The following is a 23,842-nucleotide window of genomic DNA, read 5'->3' as shown; positions in this document are numbered from 1 at the left end:
CATTTAACAGGGTTACTGTCCTCCATTCAATGCTGTTATTTCCATTAGTAACCTTTGCAAATAATATGATAAACCTATCAATTGTGAAGGCCATTACTTTAGTGCAATAATCATAAATTGCCTTTCATTTGACATTAGTCCTGGGAAAAAAATGACCAAGCATCACAAAGGGTAATTAAGAAATCACATATATAACTTCCAAGTGCAAAGAATATCACACTGAAGAACTAATCTCAAATGAGAAGTTCACAAGACAGAAATCCTTAGTAACACATCTTTCAAGGAGGAAATGGTAAGTCTCTTCTTCAAAAATACAAAATGACCAGCACACTAAATTCTTACAAGAATAATGCATGTGATCATGAATAGACTAAGACCATGAAGACCATGACAAAGAGTTTTTTCTTTGTTCTTCCTCTGGTGTGTAATCAGCTTAAAAAAAGGGAGCATTTTACCATGGAAAAATGTTGCACAAATCTAAAAGGCCACAATGAAAAAGCTTATATTTCTACCTGCATGCGTTCCTGACTGACTAAACCTTGAAGTTCACAGTACAAAATGTGAAGTCACAGGTATTCAGATCTGTGATGTGCTCTAAATATAGATAATTTAGGTCATAACCATAAGAGATACAAACAGTCCTCTGAGATAATCCTCATGTGACACTGTTATTACTTTAAAAGGAGTATTTCTATAATAACTCTTGATTAAATATAGAATTTTGACAGCAGTGACTAAATCTATATGCTATTTGGCTTTTCTGTAAGCCTTTTCACAGAAATTTTGCAGAAATTTCTGGACAGACAGTGCTAAAGCTGCTCACAACTGGAGAGCAAACTCCCAACTGGAGACCAAACTCAAAGCTCATTTTTATTTTCTTCTTGATAATGCCTCTTTTGCAGGCATTTGCCTCTTTTAAAGATGTATTCTAGAATGTTTTCAGAGATACAACCTCACTTCAGAAAGAAAAAATAAATAAATAAAAAATGAGGCTCTGTATAGTCTTTGCCACAAAAATATTTGAAATAGATACTATCAACTTTCTAAATGCCACTAATCACATTTCACCATTTGTCACTGTTTCTATTAATTTCCAGAAACCTTGAAGTCATGAAGGCAGTAATGTGCTGGAGTATCTGTTACTTGCTGAAGTTATTCAGAAAAGAAGATTTGAAATGTAGAAGCAAAGGTGCACAGATGGCCACATGCACTAGGCAACAGTTTTCAAAGGTGAAACAACACATTCACTTTTCTCTCTTCCCCATCCGTTAACAACTTTATGAAAGCAAGCAAGTAGTGTAGCCAACATGCATAATTTTTAAATCTTGGATTATTTGGTTCTTTTTAAGTCCATGGTCTTAAAATTTTATACTTTAGTTACAATACAAACTGTCGTTTAAAAAAAAACAAACAACAAACAAACAAACAAACATATTGTAGTCCTTAAAAATGGGAAAGAAGTCTTGAAAATATTTCCCAAATGTTGACTAAAGGCTCAGAAACTTGGGAGAACACTTAAAAAATATTATTTTTGGTGTTAATCTCGAGACTTCTTGAAGACTGGGGAAGTAGCATTTACTTCTCTGATCTTCCCCCCCACTTATTTTAATGCCTTCACTGCCACTTCATCGCAAGCTGTGCTTCTCACAACTCCTCAATTTTTGTTTCTTAAATTTCTTTGGGGTTTTCTTTTTCCTCTCTCTCAAAGGACCCTCACCACCTCCTCTCTCCCTTCTCCTGCTAACTGTGAGTATTAACTGACTAAAACTGCCCAGCCCCTCAGCCCTGCCATGATGCCCCTCTGGTATCTCTGCAAATCTTTCAAAGGCTCACAGGAAAAGATGCAAGTGCCAACTGCACTTTTGCACTTATGCCAACTGCATATAAACATCCACATCCTTGGAGACAAAGAAATAAAGTGCTGCTGTCTCTTGTGGCAGGCCACAAGCCTATTGCTAAATTAACACCACAGACTGAGGGTCCTGTGCTTCCCTGCCGGGACACTTGCTCCCATCAGAAATTATCCAAGTTCCAGAAACTGGCACGCACTTTGCTTTACCTTTTGCTTAACTCTGTGCAGCTGTGTCATGTAACACCTACTGGATATATTTCTGCAGCTAATCAGGAATAACAAATATTCATATTCAGGATAACAAAGATGTGGAGTGGACTCTCTGTGTCCGTACAATGAAGGGCCCAAGGGCTAAAAGCAACCTGCACAGTGTTCTAAAAAGTCCAATTCAGGCACTGCATAAAAACAATGTTAGGGGATAAAAAGAAAACAAAGAACCCTTATCAGCACATGTAAAGCACACTGCACTCAGCAGCAATATTTGTAATGGAGAATTAAAGCCCAGTGCAAGCCCCAAACTGACAAACAGGTAAGAACAATTCATGATGGATCTTATATGGAAGAGGAAGAAACCACAGTAAGGATGCTGTGACGACTCCCTGAAGCCCCACCCTAATCAGAACAGCTGCCACCGGCCTTGGGACCCAGTGGTGCAGAGGTAAAAAAGGAAAATATCAGAAAGTTTGTGTGTATATCCTTTTAACTGCATGTAATTCTAAACTATTGAAATTGGAATAACAATAGTTCTTTGATTAAACTAAAAATAAATTCCTGGCTTTCCATAGAAAGTGCTTGCTTTTGTCCATCCCTTTTATGAGTCAAAACCTGGTAATGATTCAACAAAAACTTCTCCCCAAATCAAACACGTTGGTGTTTATAAGCCAAATGTAGAATTTGGCTCATTTTCCCTACCAATTACAACAGAAAAAGCTCAAAGGTTTCTGCCTCCTCAAAAATATGAAAGAATAAAAAAATATAAAAATAAATAAATTTAGCTGGATGAATGGACAGCATTTAATCATGGTTCTTTTCCACATCACTCAAATTTTTGCTTCAAAAATGTCACAGGAGTATTCAGCCAATTATCTTCAGTATCATATTTCTCCTATCTTTATTCTACTCTTTTCAAATAAATCACAAATACATTAACTTTTTTATTACTACAATTAATAAATAAACCAAAGTTTGCTGGGGTTATACCTATGTTTTTCTGCTGTATAGAGAAAAAGATTATTTGTGGAAATGTAGGCTAATTATTCAAATTCTATTTACTATGCTTTTTAAAGCATACTATAAATGCAAAAATAAACCTGATGCACCAGGGACAGACACAACCACTCCAATGTCACTTAGACTTACCTATAATCTGTTTTCTTTTATAAAAATTAAGATTGAAATGTTGATTTCTTTTTTCCCCAACCTTAAGTTGCAGCTAACCTTCTCCTTGGTTTCCCTAATTTTCAAACTAAGCAACATCATAAGGTAAAACTTGTAGAAAATTCTGCTTATGAATGACTATAAATCTCATAAATCAGATTCAGACATTGATTTTTTTCTCTCATTTGCATGGTCATACATCTGGTAAGGAAAAGGATAAGAGGAATCTTTTGGGTTAAATATTGTTCAGTTTTGTCCTGCCAAGAGCTGGCTTTAGCCTTTGAAAGTACCAAATGTTCCCAAACAGAAGAACAAAGTTAGAACCGCATCCAGAATTCAAGAGGCAAATATCACCTCTGTCTTTATCCATGTATAATCCTGAGGCCTGTAAAATCAGAGTCCCTCCAAAATTAGTATTCGCAAATTCTCTACCACAGAACAGTGAACAGTTCTTTCAATACCTTTGGAAACTCAGGGATCCAACCAATAAATAGGGCATGAAAACATGGAACATTTCTCACTGTTACTCATTAATTTTGAAAGGATATATGTAAAAATATGCTCAATGCATGAACAGTTGAATACCTCACGTTCCATTAGATTTTCAACCATTACATCTTCTTTTCTATGGAAATACAGTGTTCCTCCATCATAAACAAACAAGCAAAGGAAGCTCAGCAATGGAAACTGACTTGGAGGAAAGCAAATGCGACAAAGATGAATGTGATGGCATTATTTGTAATGGTAAACCACACTTTTAATATTAGAAGTGTCAACTTGCCTGTGTTTTTCCATCAAACAAAGAGAAGAGAGTAATTAAAAATGTATCAATAGATGTTCTATTCTATTTGATAGACATTTAATGGACTAGACTACTGCGTTTACCAATACTGCACATACCTGACAGTCTTTGTAATCACAACACACAAACTGGACAGGAAGAAGAATTTCAACATTGAGGAAGCCAACAAAGAAAGAAACATGGAACCGAGCAACAACAGCAATCATTACTCTCATTCTGTGGACTAGTGACTATTTTCTAGGAGAGGAAAATGGTCTGACACATTAAAAAATAATTTAAAAAGCCAACTAACTGCCAAAAAAAATTAAAAAGGAAATGGAAGGGATTAAAAGCTCTGCTCCTGAAGAGAATACAAAAAAAAAAAACCCAAACCACCAAAGAACTTAAGAAAATCCTACAAGTGTGAATTTGGAAATAATTCACACATTTAACAATCCTTTTTCTCACTGCTGGTAAAAAGAAGTAAGTTCCTGCTCCTCTCAATGCAGTTTAATTCTGGCATTGAGAATTTTACCCAACTTGCTAATTGCTTGGCAAAGACATGAATGAAGACAGTTGAGAAAGACACCAGCAACTAGATTAGACAATGAATGATAGATGATGTGTGCTGTCTACACAGTTGGTTTTATTTCCACAGCTGAGGAGGCAACAATTGGTGATGAAGGAATTTCTGCAAAGCAGATCTTTCCCTTATAATTTCTTCCCCTTATAATTTCCTCTCTCCTCTTTAAAGGAGAGGGAGCCTTCAAGATTTCCAAGAATGACACTTTGTTACTGTGGTGCTGCTGCCTCATCTTCCCACATCACAGGCAGCAGCTCCCAGCCCCTCCTCATCCCCTGCACCACTATCTGCCTGCAGAGATGCTCCAGCCGAGCAGGAAGGAAAGGAGCAGGCTGCCCAGGGACTGGACACCTCATCATCATGACTAACAAGGAGAAACTGAGGAAAAGGGGAAAGAAAACAATTATAAATTTGAAGAGAGCAAGATACCAGGTAAAATACATGGAGTGATTGAGAAAATGAGGTAAAACCAGCAGCAAACAGAGCAGCTGTAGTTGCCATACAAGGTGTTGATTTGGATACAATCCTCTATTTTAATGAAATCTAGACACATCTTGCATTTCAGAAAATTAGGACTAGTCAACTTACTTCTAAATATAAAGTAGATATCTACCCTATAAAGTACCTTTCTGAGAACTACAGAGGTGAGATGAATGGCCCTGGATCAGATGTCATGTACTTATTATTTATGAAGTGAAGCAGAAGTCTTTAACAATGAACTCTCAAGGGTATTTTAATAATGAAATTGAGCCCTAATTCAGAATGACCTTCAGACATGGCTTTATGCATATTTTCAATTCCTTTCAGCCAAAATTCTCACTATGCAGTCACATAATAGCTATTCCAGCAAGAGAGCTGGTGAACAGCTTTCATCTATAGTAAATTGTTCATTTTTACATCATTAACTGATTAGTGTAGTCCAACAGGAAACAAAAATAACAGTAAATGAATTCTGCTTAGAAACATGTTTAAATACAGTATATTTGGAATACTGGAATATGTTCCTTTTTAAAATGTAAACTTTATTTAGTTGATGACTCATGTCTTTCTTCAAGTAACTATGGGATAAAAGCACTTAGCTTTATGGACTACATTTTGACTTGAAAGTTGAAAGAATTTCTTTCACTATTTAACATGCAGAAATTTGCTGCAGCCTACTTACAAACAAACAGATTTCTTTCACAGTCAGAGCAGGCTCATTTCTTTACCTGTATCTCCTATTTGCATACATACATTATACATGTAATAAGTGCCTTGATAGACATTCTAAACTGATCAGAGTAATTTTAAAAAAAATTTAAAACCCTATCTGCTAACTTCTACTTCAACTAGGCTAAATATAATGACTCAGCCAAGACTTGAATACAGAATTCATATTTCAATTTAAAGACTCAACAGTAAACAAAACGTTACTCAAAACTGTATTTCTGCATATGCAGCCTACCTCTTAAGAGGAAGTAGGAGAGATTTAGGGTCTATTTAATATATAACACCTTTTATTTTAAGTTCTGGAATGCCATTAAAATATACTTATCTAATCTGACCCTGAAATAAATGAATAATTTAAATGTGGTGAACGTTTTACTAAACAGATCTATTGGACTTTTTTTTTTTTTGTAATGAAGCTGATCCAAGAAATTTACCCTTTAATGGGGCTGAAACCAGGTCTTAAACCAGATACTGGGAGCAAGAAAATGTCATTATGGGTCTTGGCACCATTCACTTTCCATGCCTGTCTGAGTTAGCTTTTAGCAAGGATGTGAAATGTTTGAGCTACTGGTCAGGGAGTTGAAACAATTTAAATGTTTTCTACCTCTAAAAGAAGACTGGAGGAGAACCTGGTGTTAAAGCTTCTGTTGGTCATTCTGGAGGGGACACACTGAGGAAGCGTGTGTTGGGATTCAGAAGTGAACAAAAGCAACAGAAACATCTGCAGAATGTTTAAAGAAGATTTGAGAGATTTTATTCTCTCTCCCCCTTCCAAAATGAAATAACTTTCTGCAAATACAGCGTCCCAGACAATGTGCAGTGAACCAGAAGCAGTGGTTTACTATGATGCCTCTAACTGTTTTCTGTAACACCACTGACCACCACACACCCAACAGTTCCTTACATATGATAGCGATGGAAGCATCACAGCAGAGATCTTTACTGCTATAATACCGTGTTTAGCACCCATCATTTGGCCTTTTACAGCTAAGTGGAGAAGCCTTACTCTCCACGCATGAAATTTCTTTGGGTGTTATTCAACTGACTGCTAAATTTGACAGTGTTATGCAAGAACATGTGCGTCCCCCACCTCTGCAAAAGGTTTCTCTCACATGCATACTAGATACTGATTTCACACAGGGCCCAACATTTGCTAAAGCTGTTTCTGTCCTCAGAGTAGCTAAAGCAACACAAAGCAGCTACTTGGCATTTGCTAAAAGAAATAATACATTTAATTTTCTCAGTCTTCAACAATTTATCTTCCTTTTACTGTATCAAAGACCTCATACTTTACTAAGTCTCAAACTTCATATATAAAATGTGAAGAATCAAAGTCACAAAAAATACTGAATGTACTGAAAAAGCTATTAGAAAATAACTTAAGGAGTTTTTATTTAAGCAAAAATCTACAATAATGAGAAGTGGAAAATACTTCTTTAATATTTAAAATTCTGCAAAAATTTGAAAAACTCTACAAAAAAACTATTTTGACTCTCTGAAAATCAATATATTTGACCAGATTGATCAACTAAATTTATACTCCTTGAACAATATTAATGTGTGCTCTTAGACCCTGATTAGCTGCTTAATTTAAAACTGAAATTCAAACAGTGCATTCTGAATTGTCCCAAAATATTATATTATCTTCTATTTCCATTCAGAATTCTTTCACTGAAGAAAGAGCATTACCAGATTTAACTGATTTGATAAGACCTTCTTCCACTTTTATCGCCACCTAAACTTTCAGGCTCCATAAGAGGACTAAAAAAAACCTGGAGCAAAATAAACTAAATTAATTCCTTGATACAAGTCAAGAAGAGTGGTATCCAACCTGGGTGTCCCATATATCTCTCAAATACTTTGGTATTTCTTAGTCCTGAATTGGAAGAAGGATCAGTACATTAATTTTTTTCCAGCCGTATTAATGTCAGATAAATCCTTATGTGTACTTTGTCATTTGATATCTTTTACTTCTACTTAAACTGTTCAAAACAAAATAAGTAGTTTTAACAGGGAAGAAAACTGTTTGTGGGTTTTGTCATGGAGCTTCCTGTTTTACTTGTGATTTATAGAAATTTTTGAAAAGAAATGAGCTTATTGATGAAAAGCATCACTTATTTTGCCATGTTTTTTTGGGGTGTTGTTTGTTTGGTTTTGCTTGTTTAATTGTTTTGTTTTTTTAAACTAACACACTACTCTTTTATTATGTCTAGAGCCTGGTGCTATAAGGATAAACAGAGTCTGAATAGACATGAAAGCAGTATTGACACTGAATACTCTGTATTGGCACCTAAATGAACTATCTCACAAAATAAATACATGCTTCATGTATCACTTCAAATAAATGAATTTAGGACTTGAAGTTATTTGGGTTTGTACAAATACGTAAGAAACTTGGCAGTATCAGTTTTGCATCAATTTGTTTTATAATTTTTCAAAAGAAGAAGTGTTTCTCTGTTGACAATTAATAAAACTTATATTACTGATACTCATATGACTAATTTTAGTTTCATATAAACATCTGAGAACAAGATACAGCATATTTAGTGGCCTTTCATCTGCGCAATTCCAAGCTCTCATAAAGCAATGGGTATGGTTTATTATGTGTAGTGTGGGGGGTCTTTCATGTCAACAGATCACTGTGGTGAGAACTTCAAATCAGCATTAAAACACCCAAGGAGACTCTATAGCAAGTCATGTACAAGAGCAGACATTCATGGTGTCTACAATTAATGCATGTAGGTTCAAGAACCCAGTGTGAACAAAATTCATAAAAAGCTATTACAATTATAGCTTTTTATAGCTTTGTGATGACATGAAAGATGCATGCAGGATGGTATCTATATGCTATGTTCCAGCTGCTGAATTATGGTTGTCTTCATTCCTGTCCTAGTGTGCAACAGTTGTGTAGTAATAGCAGAGAGCCTATACTCTTGAGTAGAGTGGAATTGCTGCAACATGCCCTGAAGTTTAAGGAGAAAAATGTAGTTTTACTTCTGACTGTTGGAACACAACTATCCAGCAGAGTGCATTAGACAAAATTTCTACTGGGCTTGCAAAAGCATTGCAGAGAAACACTGAAACGTAATTTTTGAGACCAAAATAGGACCTTGTCCATTCCTGACAGAATGAGGCAGATAAAGCAGATACATTGCTTTATGTCTTTTTATGTCGTGATCATTTTCCTGGAATCAAGTAGCAAGTGTGTAGCCATGTCCCTGTTCACATCAGACAGCTTCTGAGGGAAAGTCCTAAAGAGTAATCAATTCACTGCCAACTGGTAAACAAACACCCAACAGCATGTACTGCTGTATCAGGAACTATGATCAGCAGGAGGTTAAGGGCAAGATCCCAGCTCACACAGAAGGTAGATTTCTCAGCTGAAAAAGGTACACTCACTTTTCCAGCCTTGTGGTTTGGAACCCTCCCCACACCACAGCACACGGTACAAGGCTGCACCATGCACGCTGGGCCTAACTAAGCCGGCTTGAAAATAACCTTCCTGAAAGAAATGAACTGAGAATGTGCAGATGGAAACTTCTCAAAACAATGCTTTGAGCCAAAGCCATTGCCATGAAACTGCACTGCCAGAGAGACACAGCACAGTCAAACGGTGCGAGTGAAATACTGTCAAGTCTGAGAATTAAAAGGTAGAAGTTGAATCTTTCAGACCTGCTCAAGAATGTCAAGTCAAGAACAGCTCTCTTTTCCTTTTTTCCTTCCCACTGGATTTTCTTCAAGCTAAATCATAGAACAAGGCTGTGTGACTCAGTCCACACAGTGTCAATTCCTTTCCAAAATTCAAAATTCCTTTCCACTTTTGCCCCTTTATCCTTTCCTCACTTCCCCGTGTCCTCAGGCCTCTACTGTAATCATGGACTTCCAAGAGAAGCTCCTGGAGTGAAAGCTTCTCTCGGAGATTTTACCCGGCATTGAGCGCAACGCCAAGACAAGCTCTCATTTTGGAAGGCAAACAGGGCAAATATGGATTACACTGGGTGATTTAATCTGGAAATTTTACACTGAGTTTAAATCTAGGAGGAAGGAACCTCTCCCTTTCTGAGGAAAAAATAATGGTTTCATTAGAGTTCACATGTATACAGCCATGTACATCAGCACAGCTGTGTCTTCCTTCACCTCACCAGAGGAAAGCACCCATCTCCTTTGGCACAGGCTGCTGGAGGTATCAGGGTCCCCCAGGTCACTGCCAGCTGAGTGGGGACAGGTACAGAAAACATTCCTCTTTCCTCATGCTCCTGTCAGCACATGTCACATCCCTGTGCCTGCAGAAGGCAGCTCAAGCCCTTGGAAGGCAGCTGGATGAGGCAGGCCCACGCTCAACCCCAGCAGACCAGGTCCACTGAACATGACAGGGCTACTATAAAGGCAGCACAGTTGAGCACTTCCATAGTGGGCCTGTGTTATATCTCAATTGAATTAAACTACCAGGAAGCACCAGGGCAGAATGCAAGGAAATGTGTTTTGTGAGTGAATCATGTGCCTCATTGCAAAAAGGGAATAAAAGGGTCAAAGTAATGACAGAGCTGGGATAAATGTAGTACGTTCCCTTATAGCTCCTCTGGGAAGGATACGTTCATCTGTAATCTGACTGCTTCTGAAAGCCAGAAATAGATTTTCCTTTCAAATTCCTGCCATTTATTACTGCTGATTATTAAAAGCAACGTGCAGCTGATTTACAAGATGGCAGGTTCCCAGCACTTCTCATTTTCACTTCAGTAAGGAAGTGTTTCTCTTATGACAGACAGAGGTGATAGGGACACAGAGTAACCCCAGGTGCTTTGTGTTCACATGTTTTACCCCAACTGAAGTATGAGAATCCAGAAACTTTTCAAAATTAATTTTTAGTAATTGGCCAAATGGATAGAGCCAAAAAGCAGCAGGTTCATCTCTTCTCTCACTTTAACAATCTGACATCTCCAGTCAAAATAATCAAAGCAGCTGCAGCTTGATACTTCATCTTCCCTTTCAAGTTGTTTTTTCCCCCTGGCTTTTCCTTCAGTCACTAGAAAAGGATGACTTGCAGTTCAGTAACAAAAGTACATTTACACAACAAAGCTCAAACCATGGGGCACATCCCTGCTTTCCATACCTGTCAAATGCAGATTTGTTCAACATACTGAAAATAAATTATCAGTGTTCAAAGTGGATTCTGTATTCTAGATATAAACAACAAATCACATTGAAAATATGTATTTTAACTGATAAAATTTCCAAAATGAGATTAAAGGGCAATCTCTCTAACGTGTATTTAACTCACATATTTACATACCAACAAGCAAGAGGAAGTCTCACTTCTAAGAATAATTGAATGAGAAGGTCTTATTTTAATGCCAATTATGCCAGGCAACCACTTGAATAAAGTAAAAATTAATATAACAATTACAGTGTGCTAAAATCCCCCAAATCTGTCCAGGGAGAATATTAAGAAAAGCAAACCTGGAGATAGTTAAAAACAAGAAAAATGGGAGAAACCCTTGAATTATCTGCAACAATATTAATCTGAATTTTCTGTACCACTCTACTGCTTGACATTGAATCATTTTTTAAAACAGGTACTGTTTGCAGGTCTTGCTAACAATAAAATCAGATTTAAATATCACCCTCCAGATATTTAGCAAGGAGAAGAAGGCATTTAAAAAATAACATCAAGAAGTAATATTTCAGTGATTACTATCTCATCTAAAGCTAGAGAATACCATTTGAAACTTATATGCTAAGATTTCATATGAGATTCAATAAAAGTATTTACTTCCTTGCTTACTTGTTATTAGAGCTGATTTTTTTCAATTAAGTAAGTAAAAATAAAACTAGGTAGCTGTGAATGTTACAGGACTAAAGCCCATTGGCAACATTTCCATGACAAAAATGAAAGGAGAAGGGCAGATGTATATCTATACTTTCACAAAGGATAAATGTCTGTTTAATCTTTGATGTTTTGTATGTTTGCAGGCTAAAATGCATATCAATATACACATTTTACCTCAGAACTTATTATTTTAGGAGTATAAAATAAAGTGTTTATTGTATTTAATTTGGGAATATAATCCAGGTGGTTATGAAATCCTCGAGGAAAATGTCAAAGCACGATTGAAGGTTAATATACAGAGGAAGTATTCAGAGCTTTGTGCTGGATCCACAGGTGAATGTTAGGGGAAGTTTTTTGCTCTAGGATATGCACTGGCTCTACACAGAATATAGACAAAAAGATGGCAGGAACTCATATAGAAAATATCCAAAACACAAGCAGAAAAGCATCAGTGTGACCTCTCTGAATCTTCACTTTTAAGTAATTCCTCTAATACTCTGAATTACACGTAATCTAGACACTCTTCATAGTTCAAGCTGAGTTTTGCACTTAAAATGTTCTTAACATGGGAACACAGAGTATCCTTCTCCCAGATAGTACAGGATTACTCTGAGTTCCTACTTACTTTTTTTTAAGTTTTATACAACCAGTGACTAGTTTATGTAACTAATATTAAATATTCCAAAGGAAACACTTTAGAATTGGCATCTAATGTCAGTCTAATTTTGTATCAAAGCACTTTAATGGTACCTATAGTTAGAACTCCTTGGCATCTTGCATGTAATTTTATAAAATAAGTTGCAATTATGATGAAAAAAAAGAGATTATTTTTGAAGTTTCCTTTCATTTTTTTTTTCCTGATTATATATATAGCCTAAACTATACATACTTGTGGGTTTTTTTTCTTCTTTCTTCCTATTTTTTGAGAGGTTGAGTTAGTGAGAAAGAAAGGGATTCAGATCTTTGCCAAGAACTCAAGAACTGTCTGGAGGTTTGTTTTCACTGCAGACGACAAGTACTTCCCTGCATAATAACACAAATCAGCCAGGTGTCTGCTCCAACAGAAATCAGGTTAGCTCCTGAACTGGTTGGAAAATAGTCCCCTCAGCACAGGAATCAGAAAGCACAGGGCTTTGCTGTCCAAACAAGTTTTCCTCCAAGGCACTGTGGCACATGTGTGTCAGTGTGAACTGGGGCACCTCTGCAAGGTGAGACACTCGTCTGCACTGAAGTCCTTACTCCGACTCATTCCTGCTTCCAAAAACCCCATGACAGTCCACTACCAGCTCTGATCACAGGATAACTTTGTTCTCTGACAAAACCTTTGCATTTTTGCACAAGTTAATACTTTGGTACAGCAGTTCTCCCTGCATACAAACCAACTGTTTCACAACAGGAAGCTGCAGAATATAAATGGCCAGTTCAGGTCACCAGTGACAGTTATCTAATAGATGCAACTTTAGAACCAAAGGTGCACTCAGATATACACAGGGATGTGTATATGGGTATATGTAATGCGTACATAAGCATGTATAAACCCACACAGATATAATTACATGTACATGTCCTCCTTTAACAATTCCCTTATGCTCTTGCTTACAGATTCACAAGATTTTCGGAGTTGGAAGGGACCCACAAGGATCTTAATTAAACAGTCCATTATTAGCAACATGCTCTGACCAATTGAACTGGTCTCAGGGTCAGTCAGAGATCCAGAACCACAGACATTTATATTCCAACATTACACACATTGTAGCTACCTTTAAAAATGGCCCTGGAATCCTACCTTCCCCTCTACCTTTGAATCATAATTCCCTTCTAAGTAGGAAAAATCATATGTTAACCATTAAAAAATCCATGACATCTAATAGGTGGAACAGCTGCTGATAGAAATAAAGTTCTGGATTACAGTGTCTTGGATTACATTACTGTCTTGGGTGTTGGAAAAAGTAAATCTATAAACATCAAGAAAATTAATTAACCAGGTCATATGTGTCTTAAGTGGAAATTACTTTGCTTAGAGCAACCAGCAGCATCTACGTCTGATATTGCCGAAACTGCTCACCATTCTACCAGCCTGAGCAGCCTGCAATGACATAACTTAATTCCTCCTGTCCCATGTCAGACTCACTCCCCACCAGTCACAGAGAACATCCCCAAGGCCACTTCTCATCCTCTTGTACGATTCCCGTGACACTCAGCAGCTTCTGCTGACCCCCACATGAGCATCTGGCTCAACACCCAGACCCATCAGCCACCACCTTTGAGCCACAGGGAGGGCTGGCCTGAGTACACTTTATCTGCAGCTTGGTTCAGCAGCCACAGGTGGGATGCAGGCACATGAGGGTTCAGGAACCTCTGCTGTTATCTGTGCAGTACCAGCCTGCAGCAGAGGCTGACCGCTCACTGGCTGGGTGTGCCAGAGACTTGTGGGACAAGGAGCAGAAAAACATCCAGGTGAGGATGTTTGCACCTGGCTTATGACACCTACTTTAGTTAAAATACTTCTTTCACACTGCTCTCAATAAAGAAGTTATTTAGTTTCACACAAATTACCACTGTCACTGCTACCCTTTATGTGGTAATTGAAAGACATCTCACCAAGGGTGCAGGCTCCTGTGAAAGCAGCAGGTGAAAGAACAGGGAGAAGAGCTGTGGCTGTCCTCAGAAGCTCAAAATGCCAGTATTGTGCCCATTCCTTGGAGACAATTTATCTCTTTTTCTTATTATGTGAAGAAAGCCAGGATACTAAAGTATCTACAGCTAGGTATATAAAAGTAGGCTGTGTTAATATCGCTGCGCTCTTTTGTTTCTAGTCAAGCCCAAGAAGCAGAAGACAAAATGCTACTTAGTAAACATATTTCATCATTCTAATCATGGTATGAACGGGAGATGACAGATGTCTTCTAATTAGAGACGGCACTGTCTCTGCAATGTTTGATTCCAGGTTATGTGAGACCCCGCTGGAAGGAAAAATTCCAGCCCCTAACAATGCAGCCCAACAGTAAGAAGCAATAACTGTTTAGGGAAATTACCAATATTATAGCAGGCACTAGTGTAGAACAAGTACATACACTTCAATTAAAGATAAAATAGATCATGAATACACACAAGAAAAAACTATAGGTCACAGAGAGTATAAAGGAAGCTGCTTTACATCCCAGTGTTACACTCCTAAGAAAAAAAACAGCAGCAATTATTGAAGAAAAAGAGTATCTGTAACCTGATTTGAGCAGATCCAGCAATGCAGAACTCACTCGCAGCTAAGCAACAACCAGATTTGCAACTGTACTTTGGGATCAACAACTCATTCTTTTTCCAGCTAGACCACTGTGCCAGCTCTCACGTGATCCCAGCAACTATGACACACAACATTAGTGATCTAAATGATTACATGCAACAAAAAATATTCCAAAACAAAAGGGCAAATGAGAAGAAATCAATGAAAAAAATATTACCACACACAGCAGTTAACTGTACTGTCCTGTGTTGCTATAGCTTTGTATGCTGTTCAGCACCATGAAGTTCCAGTAATTGAGAGAAAATAGAAAGAATATCCATGAGGGAACAAGCTGACATAATATAAGGATGCACATCAAGGTGATGGGCACTTCTGGCCTGTCAAAAATGCTACTGCAGCTTCAGCAGACATACCTCAACTAGCTCTGCAGCTGCCTGCTAGCAGCATGGGGTCATTCTGAGGCTGTGAAACCTGTCTGAGAGTGAATAAATAGTCAAATAACTAGTCTTGGCACACAGCACTGGATAATTACATCTGACAATCTTTTTCATGCCCTCAGCCTCACGGAGCTATGTAAGCATTATTCCAGCCTGCTACATGTTTCAAAGCTGTGGTCCCCAAACCATGCACGGAGGCAATGCATTACATTAAACACATTGCATTATTACTCACAGTCACAAGCCATCACCACTACTACAGCACACATCAAAAAAAGCAAAATGTGACAGCTTATATCATTGCCTCAGACCCAGAAAAAGGGACATTTAGTATCAAAATTTCAGTGGGTCACCATCTTAACATAAAAAATATTTTAACAGCATTTCAAACTAGAACTAGATACATTTCAATTTTTTACAAACTCCTAAAAGGATGCTAGCAGTGGAGCATTAGGCGGAGTGCAAACAGCAGAGTTGAGGGGAAGTGAGATTTCCTATTATGAAAACAACTACCGACTTCTCAAAGGCCACAGTCTGATTTTGGTAGTCTTTTAAGAAGTTTTAGGACCACAGGATGTTGAGAACAATTCTTAACAGAGAACAAAGAGCTGTCCCTTAGTCCCAGATGAGAAACAGAACCTGAATTATTAACTGGCACTTTTAGTACCCAATGTACTTAGAAATAACTGAAAAAAAAATCATTTTCTAAAATGCTGAAAATATTCTATAGATCTCTGTTGAAACTGTTTCTAAATAAGGAGTTCTAAAGCCATAGGAGGAAAAAAGGCAAAATATAAAAATCTGAAGAGACTGAAGAAAAGACAGAAGCTACTTTTGCAGAAGAGAAGAAAGGTTTACAGAACATCTGGCTAATTATATCTCAGTCAAAAACTAGATTCAAAATATATGACGTACTTGTGGCAAAACAAATCAATAGAATATGTGAACTGATTTTAGCAGCACTGGAGAAGGCCAAAAATTTCTAAAGTCTCCTGTTTCTCATGTACAAACTTTAGCTCAATTAGTACTGGATTGAAAGTTATTATTACTTGTACTTCAGTTTTCCTTTGATCTCATCGCTCCCACCTGATGCAATATTTTAAGGAATATTTAATAAATACTTGTAAAGATTGGACAAAAAAAACACTTTACTTACTACCATTTATTTTGAACCATCATCCTTCAACAGCTAAAAAAGCTTTTTTGATTATAGAAATGACAATTCTTAAATTATTAGTGCTAAACACAATTAAAGACATTATTTTTTTTGGCTTGTCAGTGCTGAAGATTCATGTTTTTGTGGAAATGGCAAACTCAGAAAAGACCACCAGAAGACCTTAGATTTGGATACTATTAGCATAGCCTACCTGGGCACAACACAGGTAGATAAAAATCTCTTTTTATCCTAGACTACGCACATGTTATGGTTTGTGAGGAGAACACTGAGGAAACCCTCAATGCCTTGATATTTTTTTTCCTATATAAAACCAACAAAAACAACAAATCCCAGCCTTTTTGCATTTTTATTGCTAAACTATTCTAATCAAGAACATTTCATCTCAGCTTCCAGCTTAACAGCTTCATTTCAGATCTTCTTCCCTCAGGAGCAGATGCTTGGCCTACAGGTAGCCTCATCAGCTGCCTCTTAATTTTCTGTCCCTGGATGACTCTGAATATGCGCCCATGGCCCCACCTTCCTTACAGTAAGTCACATGCCAAAGTGAGTCAGCAAAATATGCTTAACCATTCTCCAGAGAAGCAATGCCTGTATTAAATAAAGAAATAAATAAATAAAAGTGGCCAGAATGTGCATTTCCTTACAAGCTTATTTGCTTTTATCTTCCCTTTTTGGATAGGTATCAGAAATACATTCCAGCTTTATGTCACACAGACACTTAGATGCTATAAAAATCCAAATTTTAAAATCTTAAAATTGTCCTAACAATTTGGCACTGTGTTCTCAATCACTGTATTTTTGTCTTCACTTTAAGGTGTTTTCCCTAGCTGTAATAAAGGAAAATGGATGTCATTTAAGTGTTTTCATTAACTGTGTGACACAGTTCAATAGTTTTTTATCTATCCTTAATTCACTATCATCTTTCCTCCATCTCTGCATTATTCATGTGTGTCACCCTCTTCTAATTCCTATGACAAATACATTTGTAATGATTTTATTTAGGAGCAACACTTCCTCTCACCATGAGAAAAGGCAAAAGTTAAAGCAGCTCTGTCACTTGGCTCTGCCTGAAGTCGGTCAGGGCAAAGGCGAGGAAGCCCTGGGGAGCAGGCAGTGAACCTGCAGCCTGTGGCAAACAGGTCTGGGGGCTGACAGCAGCCAGGAGGCACCACCACCAATAAAGGCAAAAAACCACACCCTGTCATATTTTACATCTACCAAGTTAGGCTTAATTTAAACACATTTTTAACCAATTATTTCAAACAAAAGCACCAGTTGTACATAATATTTTATTTAGTAGTATTAATTTAAATACTACACTCGACTAAATATTATACTGCTACAGCCTCTACATAAAATTGTTTCCATAAATTACATCCTGGAATGCCTATTAACATTTGACTAGAGAAACAAAAATGCTAATCCAATTCCAGCCTCAATCAATTTTAAGGGAAAAAAATATTTAAGTAACTAATTTTGTGTTTTCTATGACTGGAATAACCATTGTTACAGCACGTTGGTTTTGGCAGTGCCTTTACTACTTTGACTGTTCACAAGTTGTCTTACAGTTTCAGACGGTGTCAGACCTAGAGACTATATCTCATGCCAGCTGGAGTGGGAACATTGGTTTTATGTATAGAAATACAGCTTTTAGAAGTCAAGGTCTGCTAGCAGTTTCTCTACAAACTACAATGGCAGCTGTGCTAGAGGTCATGAATATTACATAAGGGCTGTCCATGTATTCAAGCCAGCATCAGTAAGCCAAATTCCCATAGCAACACTTGCATAGATTTACTCATTGCTAAGGGATGCATCAGTTCGGCAGTAAGCACTGCACTGCTACCCTGATTAGTCTGCAAGATACTATTACTTCAACTCCTCTTTTAAAGATTGTGCATTTACTGATAAAATTCAAAACTTCACCTGAATTTCAGGGCAGCCCTTATCATCTTTCCCAGGAGCAAAAAAACCTCAAACTAGCAAAACCCACCCCTGATAAAACTGAAGCTCCTGACTACAGTCAGCAATATCTGAAATACAAGGCTGAAGGGAAGAAGTGAGCTGCTTCTGTTGAGTTTCTGCTACGCTGATCCCAGAACAGCAAGAACCAACTTCAAAGAGATGTTCAGCATCTCCTACATTTGGCACATTCCAGGAGCTCATTAAAAAGCTGCTGTAGGAGCTCTTATTAAATATCAGTTAACACATTTTCAAAAAACCATTTTTGGCTTCCCTATTCACGTTTTCTGGCCTGATGAAGATGTCTGCTTGTGCGTAAAGTACTGTATTATTTAACAAGAGAGCTGGTCCTCACCACACCATCAGCTACAGAGCTCAGTGATCTGGACTCACAGATTTCTGAAAAGCCCTTGTAAAACAGGTGGCATAAATGGGCAGAGGTAAAGCTGGCAGTGGAGAACTGAATGGAATACGAGATGGAAAGGAGATAAAGAATTAAAAAAACAAGGCAAAATGGAGGAGGGGACTCAGAGAGAAAGTGAGGGAAAAAAGTAGATCAGGTAGATCAAAGGGGGGATCTCAATGGTGTATTTAAATATATTAGAACAAAAACCAGATTTCGAGAAACGGTAATACATTTAAACCTGGCAGCATACAAAAAACTGGAGTGAAGTGATAAATGAATGATAATAAATAAGATGAGCACAGTTTTTACATGTGCAGTATTATTTAAAGATGGAGCACAGATGAAAGAGAAACAAGCCCATCACTTTCACTGCTAAAACCTTCACAGTCCTAAATACATCTCATGGAAAACACATAGACAGCAAAACCCTAAAGCTCCTTTAGTATTTTCTTACTACATTGTCACTATCTGCCAGCAGTATGGAGAGAGGAGAAATCTGAAGACCTACAGCACATGACCCATGGGGTAACTCAGCACACAAATTGTAAAGAAAGTCAGTGGAGTCTTTAGGAAAAAAACACCCTTGTAACAGATTCTCCCTATTTATATGACCTGTAGGGACTGATCCTTCATTGATGTGAGATGAACACATCATGGATGTTTGAGGGCTGATTTTTGACACTGTAAAAGCATTAAGTGCCCTGGGAATCCATGAGCAAACTTTCAGTTACATCTTCAGTAAGAAGTCATAGCATTGACTCTATACCCTGCAACAAATGTGTATACTTAAAAGAAGAAATGCACACATTTAAATAAGAATGTTCCGAAATACATAAGTCAGTCAAGTGCCTGTTACAGAGAAAACTGATTCTAAGTGATTTTTCATGGAGCATATATTTTCAAATGCTGTCTGGAATGTTTATAAAAGATCTAATCTGGATGTTAACACATTAAAAACACTTTATCACTAATGAATGAGATGACAAAGAATCATGGAATGGTTTGGGTTAGAATGGATCTTTAAAAATCATTTTGTTTCAGCCCCTGCTTTAAAGCCAAGCATTTTATGAGTTTGTAACATGAAACAACACCTTACCTTTGCTTTTTCCAGCTGTGCCTGGGCCTGTCGCTCTGCCTCTCTCCGCACTGCTTCCCTATCTTCTTCCAGAGATACATCTGAATCAGATGGACGGCTGGTGTAGGAGTCCGCCGAACCCTGCAAAAGAAAAGGAAAAATAATGTCACAAGTTCCTTCAATGTTTAAAAAAATAATAAAATAAAATAAAGTAGAAGTGGTTATACACCTTGCCTTTTCTCTTACTTCTGTATCCCACAAAAGAGACTAACTGCCCAAAAGGGAAATTCACTTAGTAGAAATTAAGGCTAGGTAAACATTTTCTTCGGGAAACTTTCAAAAAGTGCAAGTGTCTTCTCCAGTGTTTTACTTCCTGCTCTATCTCTGCACTCTTATTTGTGTGCTTTTCAGCAAGCAGAGCCAATTTCTCTGGAGAGTTACAGCACTGGTGCAGTGCAGGGCTGAAGGACACACAGCAGCTTCAAGGATGGCTCCATAAAAATTAGAACTCTAAACAGTGACAGAAATAGCAAGCAAACAGACTTTCTATAATCAAAATGGAAACTCAGTATCAATAATTACCATTACACAATATCACTGCTAAGATATTGTACTTCTGCTATGCATTTTTATTTTAGGGCAGCCTCTTTACCTGACACACTTTCCCCATCAGAACAGCAAATGGCTCATATCCATCTCTGCCCCTCAGCAAAACATGCAAATGACCACAAATCAACTTCCAACTAATAAAATCCGTCTGGACTCAACACATGTCCCTGTATCACCACAATGGAAGCAGCCACAATGCCAGAAATGCTCTATAAATAATGACAGCTCTGCTTTCCCTCTGCATCTCCCTGCATACAAAACAGTGTTCTGGTAATTCAATCAGAATGAAAACAACTGTCCTCTCCTCACCGCCTTTTTTCTCTCCCTCTTTGCAATACATACAATATAAGGTGATAAGGAAAACACAAGGCTTACACAGATATCAGAATTCTTCAGACGTCCTCCTTTGGCTCTTTTCAGAAGCCTGATCCAGGTGGCCTTCATTAGCCAGACAGCTCAGTTAGTGTCCGCAGCTGCAGCGCCCGGCACTGATCTCATAAAACATGTGCACACTGAGCACTGCAGAATCACAGCTCCTTTCCTATCCATGCTCTGCTGTGAGAGCCTTCCTTCTCTTCCCTCTGCCTTTCAAGCTTCCAGCCTCACTGTTTCCAAGTATTCTACTGCAATTAAATTCTCAAATTTTCTCATGCCAGTAGGAAAAAAAGAAAAAAAAAATTTCAAAAAAACTCCCAAAAATCCACACCACCTCCAAAAATCTCAACTTCAATGATAAAAGCATAAAATAAAACCAGCTTCGGAAATATTGTGAGAGATGCTGATCATACACTGAGATCGATCACAGAAAAATACCTAGGGCTTTTTCCCTTCTGTTTTGGGGGGCGGATTTGGCTGTTAAAAATAGTGCTTGTAAAAGAACCTTTTAAAATCCTGTGCAAAATGTATTCAGTGACATTTGCAAGTGCAAAGTTCATTTCATCTCTTCCTAGATTGGCTGGGGGTGGGGTAACAGGCTGTTCATACCACTGGGCATGCTCCATATGTGCAGCCTTTTACGCAGATGCTCACATCACATCGGGCTGTTAGCCTATGCCAAATTGCCATTTTACATCTCAAGGGTAAACAGCTGGAAAACACGAGGTCCCTGTGAAACTGGAAGAGCTGGTACAGTGTCTCGTTCCCGTCATGGATGTCTGCTGCCAGCCACATTTCCCTTGGATGCTTGCTTCTGTCCCAGAGTGCTGCCCTCCGCTGCAAAGCACTGAGCTCCACTCACAGCTCCCTTACAGAAACCAAAAATATGCCTGTTGAGTGGGAATTTAACCCCCTGGTTACTGTGTCTATTTTTTCTGACATTAGCAGAGGAAAGGAGCAAAGAATAACTACAACTTACCACATGACACATAAATATTAGATCCTAATACGACAAAAGCCAAACAAAACCTTACATTTCACCATTCTGCTTTTCAGAATCATCCTCTACTCTGTAATAAACTGACACGGGAGTGACATGCCAAGGCAGGTTTTCCTAGAGCATTTACAATTTACTGATGGACATGCAACAATCCAGGTGAAAAGGATCACTGTAGATGACTGCAGTGCCCACCTTTGATATCAATTCAGAATTAAAAGAAAAACAGTGAATAGAGACTACAGCTGAGAACAGTGGTTATGCACAAGCTGCAGTATGTCAGCATATCTCAGGAATGATCGAATCCTGCCATGATTTATGTCTGTATAACAATCAAATTGCCCATCACAAGTGATGCAGCAGCCTACATTTCATCATTGTTAGAGCAAACAACAGTTGTCACTAAACTCACAGTTCTAAATAAAGCTACTTTTTAACTTTACAGATATTTTACATTTTCTTTCCTGAAGCCCATAATACTTACAGCATTTAATAAGAATTTAATAAGCTGTCTTTGAACTGACAAAAAGAAAATTATTCTCCAAGGAATATTTTGCTTTTCAGGAGTTCAGATACATCTGCTAAGTTATGGTGATTGCTCAAAACTAAAATGTTTCCTGAGCTAGAGCAATAGGAGCAAAAATCAAAGTAAAATACACTTAAATTTTATTGCATTTTTTAAAGTATCTTGTCTGTAAAGAAAATATCCTCCCCAAAGCCTGTCAAACTTTGCTGTTCTTTAAAATTTCCCTCTGCCACAATTTCTGATGCAGCTGCCAATGGACATAGTGGGAAAAGATGAGCATCAACAAGCCAAAGTTTAGTGAAGCGTTTAAATCTAGTTATGGCTGACACACCAGCGGCCTGTGGACAAAACCACTGATGTTATCATAGCACTAATGAAAGCTGAGACCGTGATGAGCTCCCCCAGAGTCCCAGCCCCCAGGACACTCTGCAATCCCTCAACACTCAATCCTCCTAGGAAAGGGCCCATCCAAACCCTTCCCCACCAGCACTGCAGCTCCTTGGTGCCACTCTGCTGCCATGAGGAATGGTGCCATAAATCTACCCCAAAGCAACTCTGCCTTTAAGAGGAAAACAAACAAAGCAGTCATTAAGGCTGACAGGAGATCGTAGGACAGTGTGGGGTGTTTGCTTCCTACAGCACTTCTGTGGTGAACATACAATATTTGACACTGACCAAATGGCATAGCATCACTTTTACTGTCCTTCATGCTGCTGTCCAAAAGGGATACTACCTAACCAGTCCTCACCCTATAAAAAAAATCATGAAGCACAGAAACATAATTCCTATCTCCCCTAAGGGGGCAAAATGCCCTTTGTGTCAGGCTGGAATTGCTAAAATTTGAATTTCATCTTCCCGGCCAGAGATCATTTACAGTGCTTGTCATGTCTTGTGCTGGCCACAGTCCCAACAAACATCCAAAAAGCAGAGTGATTCCATTTATTTTAATTACATTGACAAATTGCATGACTCAAACTCAGTATTACATTTATTTTCCCTGTGGTACAGACGTGGTCATGTAAATTTTCTGTGGAAAGGGAAGGCTGGAAGTTTCTTCGCTTTTTTGAATATGGGAAAAAACCTCACAGCTGGATAATACAGGAAAAGGAGGAACATACCATTACATTTAATAAATTGTGTAAACTTCTGAGTATTTTTATATAAGCTAAGAATGCATTCAATCACATTAAGATGATAAAAAATTAAACCTCTACAAAAACTATGATCAAACGATAATAGAAATACCTTGACTATTAAAAAAAATTAAAAATCATGAAAAGTGGATGTGCATTGTCCATTCATGACAACCAAGGAAACTACATTGGTTTTCCAATTTCCAATTTCCTCTCTGGGTAACAGAAGTTTTTTTAAGTTACTCTGGAAAACAGTACAAATCTTTTCCCAAAAGCTT

At 37.8% G+C, this 23,842-nt stretch overlaps 1 protein-coding gene across 9 annotated transcripts in view; it reads right to left on the bottom strand.

Annotated features, from left to right (window-relative positions):
* CACNB2 (calcium voltage-gated channel auxiliary subunit beta 2) overlaps positions 1 to 23,842 on the bottom strand; it is a 247,233-nt gene that overhangs the window by 64,515 nt on the left and 158,876 nt on the right. For 6 of the 9 annotated variants that reach the window (XM_088057193.1, XM_088057196.1, XM_088057200.1 and 3 more), the window contains one exon: positions 19,946 to 20,065. In XM_088057193.1, the coding sequence (XP_087913319.1) occupies positions 19,946 to 20,065 (120 nt within the window). Of the gene's footprint in view, positions 1 to 19,945; positions 20,066 to 20,908; positions 21,381 to 23,842 lie in introns of those variants that run through there. The other 3 variants (XM_014248536.2, XM_005518753.3, XM_088057216.1) reach the window with 1 other exon arrangement.

This window comes from Pseudopodoces humilis, chromosome 1 (assembly GCF_049639895.1).
Source record: "Pseudopodoces humilis isolate 2021_Gansu_Grassland_sample_001 chromosome 1, ASM4963989v1, whole genome shotgun sequence".
NCBI classification, from domain to species: domain Eukaryota; kingdom Metazoa; phylum Chordata; class Aves; order Passeriformes; family Paridae; genus Pseudopodoces; species Pseudopodoces humilis.
This window is presented reverse-complemented; position numbering and strand designations above follow the sequence as displayed.